Here is a 20,431-nt window from a genome sequence, read left to right as displayed (position 1 = left end):
TCAGTATCATGTAGAATTTTTCTCTTGAATCAAGTTAATTTTTTTTTTTAAGTATCTTCTTAATACCATAAAATTAATTTCTTTAAAAATATTGCCTCCGTTATTATAGCATCACTTCTAAATCTCAATATAACAAAACTTAAAGAATTGGTTAATATTCGTAGCTACTCTACACATCAACTTGCGAAATGCAGGTATAACACAACATCAACATTAATACACAACACCAAAGTAAACAGGAGCGAGTGCAATATGAGAAAGTATTATTTAGAAATAAAGCTAATGTTTCACGTGAATGATGCATGAAATATCAGCTGGAAAAAAAGCCAGTGGATCCTTCCGACAAGTGATTGCAAAATTTTTTGCTCTGCTCATAAAAACAAAGCATTCACAACACCAACAAAATAAAAAAAATAAAAAAAATCACATTATAATGTGAAATGAGGTAGAAAGAGAGAGAGGGCGTTGCTGCAATAGGTTTCAGTGGTGGATAGTGTAGCTGGATAGAGTTGATAGTAATTTAACATCAGGTGGGAGATAGATTTTCGCGATAGTCGCATTTAATTTCCGGCGCTGACGCACAGGTAATTGTGACGATAGTCATTACGTTACCTACGAGTTTAGAATTATATGTCATGACTTTTTTTTTCTTCCAGTAGATTATAAAATAATTGCAATTCAGTTGCCTTTTTTTTTTTTTTTTTTTTTTTTTTTTTTTTTTTTTTTTTTTAACGCAAGAGTAAAATACTTGATAATTTTTTCCGGTTTCAGCTTTTATTTAAATGGAAGAAGAGGAAGAATGTCAAGAACTCGCGCGGTTTTGCGAAAATTTTCCGCAAAAGGAAAGAGAAAAAAATTTGTACAAAGTTTTCCACTGAATTGGGAGAGTTGACGAGAAGATGCACGTACATACATGTGTGTAAAAATTTATACACATACAGTAGGCGCGAGTGTTTCGACACGCCATAATTCCTCCGTTGCTTTTGGCCCGTTTACTATATATAATAAAAGTTGAGAGAGGCAGATATATATATGTATGTACATACAGCAAGCAGGCGTATGGCCACTGGCAATGGGCGGCAAGTAAAGCCTCGAGTAGCTGCGAGTCAGGTATTATATCCAGGTGAGGTCAACGACCCGTTAGCAGCGCGAGCGCAGAGGTAGCGGATACTCAGCTACAACTTTCACGTCTCTACGTCAAATACTGCGAATGGAAAACGCCCGGTCACCCAAATTATTCTCTCAATTACTGTGCTCGATACTTTTAAAGTTTAATCGTCTTTAGTATAATAATAATAATAATTATCAGTTTTGTTTATGTAGAGAGTATGGGTGGATTTATGCAATGTTTTGAATTTAGCACACGAGGTAAATTGTTGGTATGGCTAGATGTTGGATCTTCAAGGTTGAAAGTTGATGTGGAAATTAAAGATCTAAAGGCAAATGCGAATGACAAGTAGATGATATATAATCATGGTGAATCTCTTGAGTCGACACGTATTGTTATCACGTCAAAATTGTCAACGTTATTCCGTTTTCACGCGCTCATTATAATGTCTCGATCTATACGAGTATTATACATCAACCAGGACGTTTTCCGAGATGGATAAATGATACAAAGACAGCTGTCCCCATTGCAACCAATCTTGCTTCTATTATATATATCTACAATGCAACCAATCTTGCTTCTATTATATATATCTACAATGTTTATTATTATTATTATTATTATTATTTATTAAAGAGCATTTATTATTGTAAGCCAACTTTCCCGATCCAATTTGATAGTAGACTATGTAAATTTTTATCTATTAATCATTACACCACAATATTGTTGGTACACTGAGAAAAAAAAATACTTTTATTCAATTAATAATTTCTTGGTTCAAGAAACTCGCTGACGATCAAATATTCTATTATTATTAATTATTAATTTCTGAAAAGAAGAACATCGATATTTATCTTTGGGTAATAGATAAACAAAATTTGGGTAAAAATTATTTCAATCAATTTAACAATTTCTTGAGCTAAGAATATATATTCTTGACAATTTTCAAGAATACAAATTCTTGTGTCAAGAAAATTTTCTTAATAAAAATATTTTTTTTTTCTCAATGTATGAGCACTCATACCATCTTCGGGTGAATATATAATGATTAAAAATTTTTTGATTTTTAAGACAATTTTAATTAGAATTATATAAAGATGTTATTTTCTTACTCAGTGACTCTTTTTCGGCAACCGAAAAAATAATTTGGAACGCTTATTATTATTATTATTATTATTTAAAATCTATACTATTCATATCCATTTTTATAATAATCATGTTCACGATTTATTGAATAAAAATTTATAATTAATGTTCATTCATAATCTTTGTATGAAATTTCGCTTGTTCAGATTTAGATTTAGATTCAGATTTAGATTCAAGTACTAAAAAGGAAGATTTTATCAAATTAATAAAATTCTATAAACTTCAAAAATAAAAATTTAATTATTAAATTAAATTTAAATAGTTAAAGCACAACAATTAAAATAAGTACCCATATTACTGATAATTAATTGTCAATTCAATTCATGACAGTAATAACACGAAATTAATCCTTTTCTCTAACCTTCTTTTCGATAAAGCGATTTTTTTTTATTAAAATAATTAAAAATTTTTTATAACAAGAGCAGGTGAATTCAAGTTCTGAACTGTATAAATTGTATTATTATTATTATTAGCGTTTTAAAAAAAATCTTAAAAAAAAATAAAGCAAAGTAGAATTTACAAGACTAAGAATTGTATTAAATACGTTTCGATTATTAATCTTCACAAGTGCAATTGTTCAATAAATTTTTTTTTTAACTAATGAAAAATGTATAAGCCTCTGCAATCTTTTTAATTTTACAAATGTGTTGAATAATGCTGTGATAAATTTTTAATGTATCTTGTAGCTAAATAAATCATTATTATTTTTGTTTATAAAAAAAATCAATCCTCCTTTTGACTAAAAATTAACAAAATTATCTAATAGTAAAAAATCATCGCTCTTACCTACTTACACGCAAATAAAAAAATAAAATCCTCAAAGGCCATAAAATATTAATTGCTAATAAAATAACCAAGACAAGATAATAAGTTATGGAGTATATGACATTATTGGGTTGTCCATTTTAGGAAGTTCGTAAAAACAGGTCGAACGACGGCGTAAGGTTCGCGATTTGCGATACGAGTAAAGCATGCTAAGAGTTAAGAGTAGTTATGGAACATACACCTATTTGTAGTTGTATCCACATTATATGTGTGCGAAGAAATGAATATAATGTAAATAAAGTACGGGAATAAAAATAAAAATAAATATAAATATATTTAAGCAGTGGGGATGGTTAAACACGTAATAAATTAAAACCGTCATGGGCGGTACAATTTCTAAGTTCTTGAACGCACTGTGGGTGGTAAGCCGGACGTATGCTTCGCTCAAGTTATAACTCTTTCTATTACTTGTACTTGGCCATACTATTCGTATATATTTTTATGTATATGCATATGCACATTACTGTTACTGTTCTATTCTGTTTTGTTTCGTTCTGGTCTATTTTTATTATTCACGTGCTTTATTTTCTCAGCTTGATCATTTGCACGGTGTAATCCCAGATATACGGTTTGTTTATATTCACGTTTTATTTATTTACTTTTTTTTTTGTTTACTTTATTGCGCAGCATTCCGTTTGTTTAATGCAACAATAATAAAATAATATAGAGTATTTATGTGCAGCAGCACACAGTACGACAATTGTTGGTGTCAGAAGTTCGCAATTTTTCTCAGAGATAAAAATATAAAAAATTACACTGGCACTTTACTTCACTGTCAGTTTAGTTTTATTGAATAATTTAGTTCCATTTCAATTGGAATTATTATTATTAGATTTAATTGCAGATGTTTTATTGAAAAACTCGGCAAAACTTTTTCATTTGTAAAATTTGTAACAGAAGTTTTTATTTTAATTGGAAATACTGAGTGATTTATTTTTAAAATTAAACTTCATTTAAACACTTAAATGCCGTTCATTGTGAAATTAACTTTATTTTTTCGTGCTCCAGTTCTGGAGATTTTTAAAATCACTCCACAAATGGAGCGAAGGCGAGTTTGATTTTTATGAGGGTTTAAAATGGTATGTATGTTAACTATAACTTAGCCAAGAATTATTTTTTATATGTAACATGCTTTGGAAAAGTGGGACGAAATTATTAAAATTGATCGAATGTCTTTTTCTATTCAATTGCTGTGCACAGAAGAAAAGACTTGCTCTAATTTATTAAAATTATCATAAATTTTTTAATTGACATTAATAAGTCTAAATTTTATGTTGATATTAATTATGAGAGTTTTAATTTTAATATTACAAATATTTACATTTGCTAGGACTTTACTGAAAGCAAATATTAATAATTTCATGTTTGCTTCTTTACTTTTTTTCTATGTATGAATAAATCTGTCAAAATGAATAAATATTAAATGAAAATTTTTATAATATAAAACAGTAATAAAATTTAATAAAACAAAAGTCGGAACTGTGAAGCACATAAATATTTTACAAATTGCATCATTAGAGTTGATGAACAAATTTAATTATACTATCAAAATTTGTTTTAATTTAAAAACTATTTTAAATATACTGATACGTGTTTTTGATCATTTAATGGACAAGTTATTCAGTAATGAAAAGTTATTTTTCCGTGTAATAAAACAATTTAACTAATATGTCACAAATTACAGTTATTATCAATATAAATTCAAATTATAAGACAGCTGTAATTTAAAGCATAATTGTTTTAAAAATAAATGACAAAAATTGAATGAAAAATTCTTATCTGTACATAAAGTTTCTGAAAGGAATTATTTAATTTTTTATTTAAAATAATTAAATTAATAATAATCACAATAATAATAGATGACCCGAAAGTCCAAAAGATCGTGAGACTTAATAAAAATAAAAAGATAGTTATTATAAATAAAAGGAGTGGAAAAATAATAAATGTCGATTGGAATTGTGATTATTTAGCGGTTAGGAGTCGTTCAGTCACACGCGCTTGTATACCATACATTGTAACTGACGTGACTAGCTCTCTGATCTTTAATACTACTTTAATAGTATGTTACCGTATAAAATATACCTATATAAATATAAATACGTAATAGTAACAACATCAGCATCAACTACAGCTACTCTTGTATGAATACCCTCAGTGGCCTTTGACGGTGAGAGGAATATTATCGTGCCACTCATGTTTTACATTAAACATCCATTGCAGCATCCACAAAAGACTAGTCTATTCTCATCTTTTTTATATTACTTTAACTTTGCCCTATCTATTATCTATATTTAATTATAGACCAACATATCGCATCGTATTGGGAAGCCATCAAGTCTAGGGAATAGAAGGCTAATTCTGAAAGCAGAAAGCTACTTTTTTAGATCAAGAGAGTTATTAATATTTTTTAATAGCTGAAAAATTACTACTTACAGAAGCTTAGTTAGTAATTTGTCTTTAGTTTTTAAAATTGCAATTCTGACCAAAAGGTAAGAGATTGATGAAATTGATAAGGACTTTTCTTGTGTAGAAAATAGAATTTCTTACGAAAATATTCATACTAAAGTTAGCCGTCAGCTGTAAATTAAAAAAATTTTAATAACAAATCAATTACAATAAAAAAATGCTTCTAAAAATTTTCACTGATAATTTTTATTAAATTTCACATGCGGAATTTTTTAATTAAATTTTTTTTATAATAATTTAATTGCTATAAAATTCTAAAAAAATTTTTGTCAACTTCAGTGTCATAAATATTCTCATATAATTTTTTCCTATCTCCAATATTTAACTCAGAATTTAAAATTTGAACTTTGAAAAAAAAATCATCATTTGATTACTTCAATAAAATTCAAATTCTGTCGAAAATATCAAAGAAAAAATGATTAGGGACCTTTTTTATAGTAAAATAAAATTTTCTGTAAAAAAAAAAGTCCATAATTTTTTCCTATCTCCAATATTTCACCCAGAAATCAAACTTAAAAATTTTTAAAATGCCAATATCGTAAAAAAAGAGATCTGATAATTTTGACAAGTATTTAATTCTACAACAAAAAGCATAAATTAATCTTATTCACCTGCTACGCCAAGCAGCTGCACTTAACTCCCGCTCACTTTGATTTTTAAACACACAAGTAGGTACAATAAAAGAAAAAAAAAAGCTAAGTAAATGGCCGCTCAGTGAAGCGTGCGGATACTGCTTAATTAATAATTCAAAGTGACAGATAAAAAATGATAATTCAAGGTCGCAGCAGTAGATAATAATAAATAATACATGTTAAAATAATTCAAACAAAAAGACAATAAACTTAGATTTGTGAGTTAGACCGAAAATGAGGAGCGATAATAAAAGTAATATAAATGTGCAGCGAAATGACTAGACGGTAGGCTTTAAATCTCAGCCGCGGACATTTACTGCGAAGTGTACAGTTATGCGTTGGAGGAATAATATTGCGCTCGGGGTCAGTCGATACGGGACGTGGTAACCTTATCCTCACGTGCATGAGCTGGTGCACATTTCATATATATCTATATCTGCATAAATATACGTATAGTTCTAAATATATATATGTATAAGCTTCGATCGAATCGATTTGATATCTACCAACGTAAATAATTCTTTCTCTTTTGTCCTTAATACACCCACTGAATTATTTATTTGAGTTTGTATTGTCCACACAGGACACTTTTATCCATATTACAGATATGCGATATACAATCTACATATTATAGAGATTTTTATATAAATATTACATACACACCTAGTACCATCTCATGACATTTTTAAATCGTAAATTTAATCGTCACAACCTTCAAGGAAAGAAAAAGTTGTCTGTTGTCTAGACACTACTATAGAGAATATCCGAGTTTTTAGGTTCCCGGTTAATATAGTTCCTTACCTGTAACATAAAAATATAAAAAATACGTTAGTTTCAACAGTTGCCACATTTATTTTCATAATTTTTTAATTAATTACAGTTAAACTATGTAATCAATAACAGTTTTTATTTTTTATTATAGTGATTTTTGTAAAAATTTATAATTTTGAGAATACCAAAAAAAAAATTCTCTTATAGAATATTTTAAAAGACATAAGTGTAATTTAAAAAATATTAAATTAGTCAATTAATAGCAGAATTATTAAATTTTATTCACTCAAAGAAGATCACTGAAAATTGATTGTTTGCAAAAAAAAAAAAAAAAAAAAAAAAAAACACAATATTGCACTGATAGAAGGATTTCTTAGCATTTAAAAAGATTTCTTTGTATTTAAAAAATATTTCTGAGTGTTTAAGAAATATTTCTTAGTATTGTATTCATAATATTTCTTAATATTTAAGAAATATTTCTTAAATACTAAGAAATATTTTTTAAATACTGAAAATTGATATTTAAGAAATGATTTCTTAAATACAAAGAAATTTTCTTAAACACTAAAAAATTCTTCTATCCTCTAAATTAAAATACATGAGTCTTGAAGTTAGTCAAAGGTCGAAACCCGCAAAAAATAGGCCACGATTCATTATTGGTTAAAATTTAGCGCGCTATTCAAATTTCTAGTCAGTGTATTAATTTAAAAAATTCACTGCGAAATTTGGAATATAATGACATTAATTAAAAACTATTATAACTCATAACACACTGGAATTATTTTATTTAAGAAAAATTTTAAAATAAAATCAATTCAAAATTGGTTGGATAATAAAATGCGTTGTCATCAATTAAATACCTATATACAATCAAATTCTTATTGAATTTGAATAAAATTTTGTTAATTCATTCTATATAGACCTCGATCAAGGACGAAAATGATTTAAATTTGTAAAAATATAAAAACAAATTCTAGTCGTTTAATTTTAATTACTTAAACAACTAAAATATACTTCAAACTTAAAGAAGTTATAAAAAACAGATATTTTCTAACAATGGAGAGACTTTTTTTATTGAAATAAATAAAATTTATCATTTCTTGATTATTCTCTAGAGTGTACGATGCAGTAGCAACCGGTGGGCTTAAGTTTTTATTTCACTCATGAGAGCTTTAGAAACTGTCTACGTCTGTTCTCTGTTTTAGAAAATAAGTACGGGCGGCATGAGCATTACCCAGTAGAAAAAAGAAGAAAAGTTGGGAGATAACGTCAGGAGTCAGGAGGAACGGGATGTTGCGGAACCAGAATGGGAATGGGTTTGGTCAAAGGCGAAAGAGTAATAAAAATAAATGAAGATGAGAAGAGAGTAAGTCGAGATAAAAAGAGCGAGAGAGTGGGTGGACGAACGAGAACATTTATATGTACCAATAGCTACATGTGCTTGTTTATAACGGTCGTTTTCCTAATGAAACGCGACTTGTTTACTTTTTTTTTCTTTTTTAACTTTTTAGTATCCTCGATCCCTTTATAATTGCAATCTCGTGACCTTATTTATATAATTTATTTATTCACTTGCAGTTTGCAGTTCGCTTTTTCATTAGATATAATGTGGATTTAATTATAAATAAACTTATTAGCTATAATTATATTCCACCTACGTAATATATAATTTTAGAGCAACCTCAGGTGACTTGCGGTTTATGTTTTTTAAGTGAATAATTATGGATTGAAAGGTTTAGTAATTAAAAATACATTAGTGCTAAATAAAATAGAGCAATTAATTTTTTTTTGCGATAATCTTATAAAAAGAAATTAAATTAAAGTTTAGTTTTAATTATTTATGAAAAAAATATTCAAGTTTTATTAATTTTAATAAGATTTTTTTGGTGATATTATTAAATTTTTTTATTAAATTGAAATCTAAGAAGCATTTGCGAATTTTCATTTTCCAATTTATCGTCAAATTTTACAAAATTGTGGAAAAAATAACTTCAATTGCTTACAACTGAAGAAAATACTTCTTTTATTTTTCAAAAATTAAAGTTGTTAAATTTGACTACTTAATTATGAAATACCAAAATGGGTAAGACTTTAATTCTATACCATTAAAGTAACACTTTAATCATATTATTGACATTAATATACCTCATAAAGAATGAAACTTTTGTCTAAGCCGCACCCTATCCTGTAATTTCGATTAATTTATAAGTAAACTCATTAAAATTACAATAATTGCATACTGCCTACAATATGTGATGTACAATTTAATATATTTATAGTCGATTGGTAGATGTGAAGTGTGTAACGTTCAATGTAAGTTGATTTAATGACACGTCGTTAAATCGTTATTATTGTATGTGTCTTATGGGCATGGGGGTCATTTGTGCTGAGAAAATTACGCGTCCACGATATTACAATGACTACCATAAATGTTTACTCTGGTAAAACACACAGTCGTTCTTTTACCACATGAGAGGGAAACATTCATTGCATTGAGGTTTTATTATTTATTATTAACATGTCAAGCGTGTATAATCAAACGCGCTGTAATATTCTATTGCAATGTTTATTATTATTGAAGCGAATAAAATTTTCGAGATGAATCTTATATTAAAAAATCACCTATAAATTATATGTAACCATATATGGTCACGTATGTGATCATGCATAGAGAATATATGTTCTATTTGATTAACTGAGAAATTTTTTGGATAAAAAGAAATTATTTTGAGTCAAATTGCAAATAATAAATTCTAATTAAAATTATAAAAAATTCTCCGATCATAAAAAGTACCTTCCGGTTATTTAAAATAATAAATAAATGCAATTCCAATAATAGCCAGTAAGTGTTTAAAAAGATATTTAAGGAGAAAAACAGTCAGCGATCAGCGGATACTGGTGCTAATATAATGAAAAATGAAACTGTACTTTTATAATCCATAATTGATATTTACTCCCGTGGAGAATAAACTTAAGTGTTCAAAGCTTGAAATACTTTTAGCGAATGGTACAATAATTATTGAGCTGGAAGACAATAAATATAAATGATAAATAATAAAATAACAATAAAGATAAAATAGTTTAAGTAGATAAAACTAAAATGGACATTGGGAAATCGAAGAAGAATGCCATTTGAGGCCGTCGCCCTAACGATCAACCGTATCCTGGGAGTGGACGACGACACAAGAGGACGATGCTCTTTCGACCTTATCGGAAATTCTTAGCAACGGGAAAGCATAATCGACCGTGACGAAAAACTTTTTTCGCAAAAACAAAAAAAAATAACGTTAAATAAAGTAACAAGATAAATTTCTATTTTTTAAAATAAAGTTAAATAAATTACACGATACAGAAAAAGAGGTAACGTCGTGTTACTCGGTACATTGACTAATGAAACTTGATAGTAAAAAATTACCTCTTACATTAATCTTATACAATGATTAGACTGCTCTCTTATTTTATAATACAACTCATTATAAATCGATAGAATTAATTAATTAACTATCTGTTCATGTTATCAATCAACTAAATTACTTCAATAAAAACAATAACACTGTAAGAAACAAGATGTGTGATACATATGCGGTCGTGTATAGAGATATGTGATCATATATAAAGTGTACGGGGTAATTATAAAGAATAGGTGATTATATATGAAACATATTACTATATTTGATCATACAAGAATAATAATAATAAGTGCTCATATGTGATCACATAAGTAACATGTGTGTTCATCTAATCAAATGTAAAGCATATGTGATCATATAAATTATATATCGACGTTCTAATTAGCAAATTGTCCAACTCCATTTTAGAGAATCTTCCATTTGTACGAAAAAACAATTAGTTCAAAATTTATAATCACTTTAAAAAACCATTTAATATCATTAATATCTAATGGAGGTACAATATTTTTTTTTGGATCATTTAAATAATTTATAATTGGACTCTTGCTACATCAAAATGTTAAAAATCACCTTCTAAAAAATAAAGAGTTAGACCAATTCCTAATTACACAGAAAAAAGAAAACTCGAAAAATTACAGTATAATGCAACGCAGCGCTCCGTGATGAAAACTGGAAAAATTACAGTTTCAGATTGTAATTATTACAGATTTTATAAGAATTACATTGTAAAATGTAATATTTACATTGAAAGCTCTGAAAATTAACATTCAAAGTTTGAATTTAAAAAAATGTTATTTCGAACTGTAATTTTTCTAGCTTTGATTACGACGGGACCGATTTTACATTTTATACTGTAATTATTCCTATTTTTTTTTCCGTGTAGACCGTCGATATGATCACATATCGAGGATTTTCTAACGCAACCATGTATCTTGATTTTTGAAGATGAAAGAGTTAAACTGAAAAATTAATAATTAATTATAAACGCGTTACTGAAAAAAAATATTAACCAGATTAATAATAAATACGATAGTATTTTTAGAAAATACAATTGATAAATATTGTTTTTAAATTAATATTAATTTTTTATAAGCTATTTTTCACCTCGTCTCTAAAACTGTCATTTTTGAAGTACGAGGTTGCGTTAGAAAACCATCTATATGTGATCACATAAGTAACACGTGTGATTATCTGATCATGTGTAAAGCATATGTGATCATTGATCACATATGAAATACAGTTGTGAAGCATGTGATGATATATATCATGTATAACCACGCATGTTCTATATCGACGTTCTAATTAGCAAATTGTCTAACTCAATTTTAGAGAATCTTCCATTTGCATGAAAAAAAAAAAATTAGTTCAAAATTTATTATCATTTGATATCATTAATATCTAATAGATATATAATATTTTCGTTTGAATCATTCAAATAATTTATAATTGGACTATTGCTACATCAAAATGTTAAAAAATCACCCTCTAAAAAATAAGGAATTAGACAAATTGCTAATTAGACCGTCGATATATGATTAAATATAGTCATATGCTGTATTTATGGCAATGTATGTTTTACATTATTATTATTCATAACTTTAAAAACTGTTTGAAATTGTTTCTGTTATAAACATTAACACTCATGAGCAATTACTAAACCAACAAGGAAAAGTTTGGCGTGCAATAGATGATAGCATGCAGTGTACAGGAAATTTAATACACTAGAACTACATAACAGTATTATTAAAGCTCTTTTTCTAGGTACAGAGAGCAGTTATCATTGTCTTTCTCATGCTCTCGTCAACGAGAAGCTGGTGTGTGGATGCACTTGCAACAGGTGGGCATTAGGTGTCAGCCGCCGATTGTTTCTCCCGGACGCGCGAGACCATCTGGACCAAGTCTCGCCTGCGGACGTGTTCAGTTTCCTCGAGAGGTATCTTTATGCAGCACTTCAGTCTATAGTACACCCCCACGCCAGCTTGATACACTCATTTTATTAAAATTTCTGCCTTATAAAATCCCCAGGCTCTAATTTCAAGATTTATTTATAAATATAAGAGTTTAATAACACTTTTGGACTCTTAACGTTATTGAAAGTCCAAAAGTGAATATATTCCGGTTACTATGCTTCTGTATGATTAATGATGGAGATACGCATTTTAATTGGAATTTTTTATACTGTGCAATTAAATGTATTTGCATACTATTTATGATTGAAATCTGATCAACAGTTTCTTTAAATCACAGTAATAAAAATAATACATTTATCTGATAAAATGATAAACAAGTAGTTATAACTTATAACTACATCTAATTAACTACTTTTTAAGAAGTTAATTATTCATTCAACTTTTCAATGACAGTTATCATTATTATAATCATGACTAATATTGTTATTATTATTATTGTAAAATATAACTTTTAATTAGTAATCACGTACTTTAGTTTGATAAAATCAGAATAAGTTTATGAAACATTAATTAGTTTGCTAAATGTCTCAATTAAGACAATTTAATGAGTATTATTTAAAAATTATAAACTATAGTTCATAATAATAATATTAAAATTTATTTTTCAACTATTTACTTTTTTAAATAATTTTTGAATATTAATATAAAAAATACAGTTTTATTCAATATTAATGTTTTAATTAATAATTATTAAATATTAAACACATTAAATTTTCCTTAATTTTTTTCTAGTTAAAAATGAATTGTATGTTAAATATTTTCTCTTTTATATTCTCAAAATTTTAATAAATATCTTGTACAAAAATTCATAAGTAAAAACATTTTTTATATTTCATTAATGTTTAGATAAATACTAAAAACATAAATTTATGCTCAAGCTATTGCAGTCTTCTAAAATGTAAATAAGTATAACACATTTACATACGCAATAGTTTTTGTTACCATAGCATAAATGACCAGTATGACCTAACAAAACCTCAATAATAATTTCCATTACAAATAACTATCAATTGACAGAAATGACCCGTTTTCTTAATAACAAAAATAAATTTTAAAAAAACTCTTGTATGATATAACAAAAACCAAAACTGATTTCTGTTCCAATTCCGAGGTACTAGAAGCAAACTTTGATTTAAAATTAAAGAATTTTGAGTTGAATTCAAGAATTAAGAAACGTCAAGTCAAGTATTATTGAACGTCCTGACATAAAACGTCTCTACTCATAACAAGCAATTTATAACTAGAGTCTACAGTCTTCAAACACATAGATATATGTCACCCTCTTGTGAGTTGTCTATTGCAGCGAGTGCAAGCTTTATTCCATCCACACTCTTATCTACTAAAGACATATATGCAGCCATTCTATCCTACATAATACATAAGTGGTTGCAAAAATAGAAAAGGTGACCTTTACCGAGCGAATGTGTGTCATTAATTGTAATTGTCCGATCAGGAAAGTGTCAATCTGATTTACTTTTTATTTTTTCGCAGGTCTTAAAAATATCAATCTTATTTTGAGTTTCTCTATTTTTAGGTTCTACCCCCGCTGATAAACTAAAGTTGTTGCAAAGTAGGACAATAAAGAGAAGAATGACAAGAATTGTATAAAAACATAAAGTACATGACATATAGCTATAACAAAAAGAAATATAGAAAGAAAAGTTTTAAAGTTTTTTATTTCACGTCCATATACCCTGTAAATATGCTGCAAAGGACGTATGTTCCTATATATCTATAAATATATAAAAATTTATTGACATTGTAAATACTTTTATTAAACATTTTTCAATTGCAGTGTCAAGACCGCAAATGATGTCATACTTTCAATACACACATGCAAATACGTATATTTATATGTTGGAGTTTCTCGATATCAATAGAAGCCGTTTAATTATATAGGTCATGTATGATGTAGAAAATTGTTTTTGTCATTTAATTGAGTAGGCTATGCTATTAATTTTTTATATCCATATTATTTTATTTGTAGTTATTTTTATAATCAGCTTAACGCCTCGTTTTTCTCTTCTGTGACAACGTGGCACTTGTCACGCAATCCTCGATAGCATACAACATAAAACATATAATATAATATGCATATAAATATTTTAAAAAGTCATATTTATGAACCCAGTTATTACAGATGCTAAAAAATATTTTCTCGGAATTGTGAAAAATCGTTCAAATGGTTATTATTGTAACCACATTTATTTATTAAAAATATTTTTTTTTCTTAAATTAATTTTTACGGAAAATTTTATTTCGTTGCGTGAAAGCTAAATGGTTAAATTGTAAAAAATATAAAATTTTATTAATTTAAAGTTTTTTTTTATTGACTTAAAAGTAAAATTTGGTTTTGTTACTTATAATTCAAAACATAATTATTTTTATTCACTCGTTTTATAATTTAATGTAAGCTAATGATCGAAAACTTTCTAAAAGGAACGTTTGTTTAATTTGTATAAAAATATAATCAGGAACAAATTTTTTTGTTAAACCTAATGCAAAATCTTAACCATAGAACATATTTTGAAAATTTTAACTTTTAGTTTAGAAATACTTTCACCTTTTGTACGCCTCTAGCGTAAATACCGATTAAAATTTTTTAATATTAAAAGTTTGCCACAAAAACGCTTTTGAAAAATAAAATATGAATGATAATTAGAAGCAAAATCTAAAAAACTGTTTGACAAACAATTATATTTTTTATTTTTTCTATCCTTCAAATTATCACCTGTCAAAATAACAAATACTTATTAATTATTATTTACTCAGTGTACAATTAAATATGTGAATAAAAAAAATAATAATTATCGTGTTTCCCGACACCTTACAAGATTTCTAATCTTTTCACATGATAAATATTTATATTCATAATAACACGATGTTCTTGAAAAGGAAAAAAAAAACAAATGAGTGTGTATAAAAGTATACGGATAAATTTGAGAGTAAGATCGTAGATAATCTTGAAAGATAACTAAGCTTACCAAATGACTAATTCAATATACGGACATCTTTTATTTTATTTATATTTCAACACATGCTAGTACTGGTGGTAGTACTAAACAAATAACTAGCATGCATGACTAATTCGGCATGAATGAGGTGTGTCACATTAAATTTGTTTAAAACATTAAAATTTTAAATAATTTATTGTTATTGTAAGTGGTTTTAGTTTCTCAAGCGTCATTGATCTTTTCACGAAATCAGTACCTGTTGCCAGAATTAAAGGCTATAGATACTGTTTCATTGACTTATTACGTAACATATTGCATCATAGCATGAAAAATAGTCTAGAGCTTCTATTTACAAACCCATTAATTTTCTTCGTTTTTATTTTTAAATTAGGCGGAGTTATCAATAATTTTTCAAACTTAAAAATTTATTCAATTATAGCAAACTTTTTTGTTTTTTAATTAAATAATTTCATTTAAAAAGTTAAATTGATAAAATTTCAGCTCAAATTTTCAATATAAATTTTCAAATCTGAACTTTAATTATACAAATTTAAATTTTAAATAGAAATTTTGTAATTCTATTATTTATTTATATACGGATTTCTAGTGTACAGGCGTAATAACGCTCTTTTACACCCTAAGCCTTATCATTCTGCTTAGTTAACTCTGCCTTATCATTGCGGCTGTGGACCGACTTGTGCCTTCTGTACCGCATTTGCCCTGATCCTCACCACTCGGCTATTGGAACAGTAACATGGGAAAACCACAGAGAAAACCCATGTTAGTACAGTCGGAGCTGGGTTAAGTTTACAGTGATCGATAAGAAACTCTTCTTTATCGACCACTGGAGCATTAGGCCCCTCTCCTAGTGTGCAGAGATCCCTCGCGCTAGCCAACGCTGACTAGAGTGGTCACCCATTCAAGTTATTGCTTAAGAGCGGTTTATAGTTGATTTTCAAACGTGTTTTTCTTATGTATGTGATAAAATTTCGAAAAAAAACGCTTCGCTCTTCGATAGATAATTAAATTATCTATCGAAGAGCGAAGCGTTTTTTTTTCGAAAGTTTCATTTATTTATACATAAAATGCGTTTTAAGATTCTATTTGTTGTACAAGTATGACAGAGATACTTTCGTTTGTCCAATAGAGGGCGAGAGAGAGAAAAAATGTAAACCCTTCTTAAAATGTATGATCGCCCAAGTCAGACGTGTGCCGCCCGGCTATCTCTGCCACTTCCAGAGTTGTAACTCTATTAATTTAAAGACAATAATTTGGCTGAAAAGCATAATAACGCTCATCTTCTTTTGAAATATTTCCATCAAATTATAACTAAAATATTTTTATAAAAATCTACGACGTAATATTCAAAAAATATATCAAACTACAATATTTTACAGAAATTATTTAATCCAACATAAAATAGTGAATTTTACGATTAAAAATATTTTTTATTCAAGTTTAAGTTCAATACTAAAGTTTTATCTTAAACTCCAATATTCGCATTGTCGGTAATATTATCTTGTTTTAATTTTCACATTGAAAGTATCGTCTTCGCGTTGCTAAGCGGACTTATTAATGATTTTTAATATCTTACGATGCAAAAAATATTTCTAAAAATACAAACGTTATCATTGTAATACAAAAATAAATCGCCAGTATAATTATCATTACACTGAAAAAAAAACTAACTTAATTCGAGAGGAAAATTCTTGAACCAAGAAAATAATTTTGAAGAGGGTAATTGTCTTGAATCAAGACGAAAAATTCTTGAATCAAGTAAAATTTACTTGAACCAAGTAAAAATTTCTTAGTTTAAGAATTTTTTTACTCAAATCAAGAAGATGAAGTTCTTCAAAATTATATACTTGATTCAAGAACATTTTTTTTCTGTGTAGTTTCTTATATTGGTGATTAATTTAGCCTTAAAAAAATATTTTTGCATTAAATTAGTTACAATTTAAAAATGTTCAACACCTAATAAAAATATTGTATATTTATATCGTCAGTATATATTACGTAAACGTAATCAATAAAATAAAAACAGGAGGTCTTACCGTACCAACCAGCCTGAACCCCAATATAACCCGTGCAAAAAAAAAGACAATGCAACAAATCCACCAATGCGCGTTTAAATTTTATGAAAAAAAATAAATCCCAACTTAAAAATACACTCGTTGTCAAAAACAAATCAACGCACCTCGTAATCCGTATAACGATTTGAAAATTGTTGTCTTCAGAATCGGAGTCTGAATCAAACATGATTGATGAATATAACAATAATAATAGTATAAATAACAATAACAACGTACATTCATGATAGATAAATAGAATACCCGTTAATTAATTCCGTTTTGAATTGCCAAGAAGAATTCAATGTAACTCAATTTAATGACCCTGATATCATGACCAATTTTCTCATCGAGCTTCTTTAAAATAACATCACCACGTGCACCAAACTCAACACAATAATAATCAAATCAACATTATTAAACTATCAAACTACACCGTCAGTCAACTGAACACTTATCAAGACTAATATATTCATATTGGAGCCAAAACTATATAATACACTATATAATATATGATATGATATGAGGAACAAAGTGTCTAGCAGTTTACGAGTCGGGCGCCGAAACTCGACTCAGAGCAAGGAGTAACCTCATGTTACATTTTCAGAGCCACGTCAGTCGTACGTCGTTATCATCGTCAGCCGTCGTCAGGCCACACACGACAGCAACAGTGTGTTGTGTGTTGTTTCCACACAATGTATTATCACCGGGATCGTGGAAGGGACAAATTGTCAGGAATTAAAGGTAATAGCAGTATACTACCATACTACTACCATAGTAGCACCGGGAAAGGGAAGACAGATACAAATACTAAATACTATTCAACCAATAATTCTTCCTCGCGTGGACTAGAATTTCCACTGGGGTAAGGACTAGCCCTCTTATAATGTAAGTACACAGAAAAGTAATCTGAAAAAAATAAATAACACACATGTGAAGCAATAAAATTTATATGTTTGTTCCTACTTTCCGAAAAATAGAGTAAGGTAAATATACCTATATATCTATATTCACAAATATAAGTATACAAATACATGGAGTGATCATATACTGGTACATGATCATCTATTGGGCTCTTTTACCTTACTTTATTTTTACTTCCTCATTATTTATCAGTACAAGGCTATCGCACTATTTGTTTCTTTTGTTTACGAGCTAAACCTACATGTGTGTTAGTATATACATGTCTACATGTCTAGCCTATATGTGATGTAGCACAAATGAGAGCTTTCAATTGAAAACGCTAGATAAACATACATTGGGACCGAACTGGGGAGGTGTAATGCACGCGGAACTTGTCTAGTCACGTAAAAGTTGTGACCATACATGAAACAATACATAGCGCGTATGAATATGAATGTGATATTCATCAATCATCGACAACTAAATTTGTAATGTTGATATTTATAGACTAAGTGCTGCAGTGCGTGTTTTGTTGATGTTCAGCGTGTTTTAAAATTATTATTATGCAGCGTGTTCTGAAATTATTATTAAAAAGTAATTTCGATCTATAAATGTAATAATAATCATGACCAAGCCGAGAATCGAACCCGGATTTTCCTTCTTCGGTTATATGTAAGGAGCTCTAACACTCAAGATTTTGTTGGTAATGTCCGCATATTGTTGTAAATTATGAACATTGTATCAATTCATCACGAGTAGTAGAAGGAGAATGGCATGAATTTGCCAGAGTATAACTGACATAATGGAGAAATAGTTTATTACAGGAGTAGACTGCAGAATATGTGGAAATCGAATGGAATAGTAGAGAAGGGAAGATCCCCAGAAGAGAAGCCGCAGAAACGTGGTGGCGAGAACCCACTGTGGTTTACAGGCATTCGAAAATGTGTGTATATAACTACCACGTGGATGCTATCAAATCAACACGATATATTGAAAGTGCTTGCTCTGTATTCTGGATGGATGCTGAAGACCAACGGCACAAAAATATTTATTTAACTGCTATAATGTGGAGGTGTTTTGTGTTATTGGATATATTGATGATTGTTGGTTACAGTTATCTCTGTAGTTCGATATTGTGCTGCTCTTTTCTATTGGGTTTCAAAAAGGCAAAATTTATTGGATATTTATGGTAGTTTGAAAAAATTTTTCTTTGAATTGGTTCAAAATTAATGTGAAAAATTAAAAAATTTTCTGCCTATAAAAACCTTTTTTTTTAGTCTAATTATAATTAAAAATAGTTTCATTGTTGGTGATATTTTTTTATGGACGCCATGAGAATTTTTCATGTCTCTTTTAATGTTTATATCTCCTGCAGCGACGTAAAAGAATGAGGCTAAAAAGCGAACAGTAATTACAGTAGACAATAAAAAGTACACTAGTTCTGATTAAGAAAATTATTATCTACTTAATAATTACTATTGTAATTTTCTGATAAGTTAAATTCCCGTCAGTATTATCAGTAATTAAAAAAATGCATTACTTATTTTTATTTTTTTTTTTAAATATAACATTTATAATTTTTTGTGTGATTTAAAACTTTTGAATATTCGATCAAACTTTTGATAATATTTTGTGTATATAAAAATAAGGTTACTATGACCTAATAAACTTATATAAGGCATCAATTTACTTGATTAATACTAATGAATCAATTTAGCTTACTTGAACTAAAACCGAACGATATATTGAAAATTACACGATTTTGCTTTTATAAAGAAAAATTACAAAATAATATTGTGGGGAAAATGTCCATAAACTAGGAAAAAAAGTTGAATTTTTTCCTGGCATAGATATGATATTTATAAAACAATTAGGTTTAATCATGCATAGAAGTCAACATCTTAAATATGCTAATGGAAGTTGCCCGTGGCTTTCTAATAATTCATATTTTTATCTATAGTAATAAAATTAATGCAATTGCATAATCGATATAGTTATTATAGTCAGTACATACTTGTATAATATGTACATAGATTGGTATATAGATAATATGAGGTAGAAGATAGATATTGGATAGGAAAAAATAAAATAGATGATCGGAAGTATAAAAAGAATAATGTAGAAATAAATTATGGATTATTTTATATATTTTCCAGGAAATTTAATTGTAAGCTCGA

General features: G+C 27.9%; 1 protein-coding gene across 1 annotated transcript in view; it reads right to left on the bottom strand.

The window, feature by feature from the left end:
• The window catches only part of LOC123273433 (zinc finger protein 2 homolog), a 42,025-nt gene extending 23,938 nt beyond the window's left edge, over positions 1-18,087 (bottom strand). The window contains exon 1 of the mRNA XM_044740833.1: positions 17,480-18,087. Within this exon, the coding sequence (XP_044596768.1) occupies positions 17,480-17,541 (62 nt within the window). The 5' untranslated portion in view covers positions 17,542-18,087. The remainder of the gene's footprint in view (positions 1-17,479) is intronic.
• Positions 18,088-20,431: the final 2,344 nt, after the last annotated feature.

The sequence above is a fragment of the Cotesia glomerata genome, linkage group LG10 (genome assembly GCF_020080835.1).
Source record: "Cotesia glomerata isolate CgM1 linkage group LG10, MPM_Cglom_v2.3, whole genome shotgun sequence".
Lineage (NCBI taxonomy): Eukaryota > Metazoa > Arthropoda > Insecta > Hymenoptera > Braconidae > Cotesia > Cotesia glomerata.
Note: the sequence above shows the minus strand (reverse complement) of the source record. Positions and strands in the feature narration are given on the sequence as shown.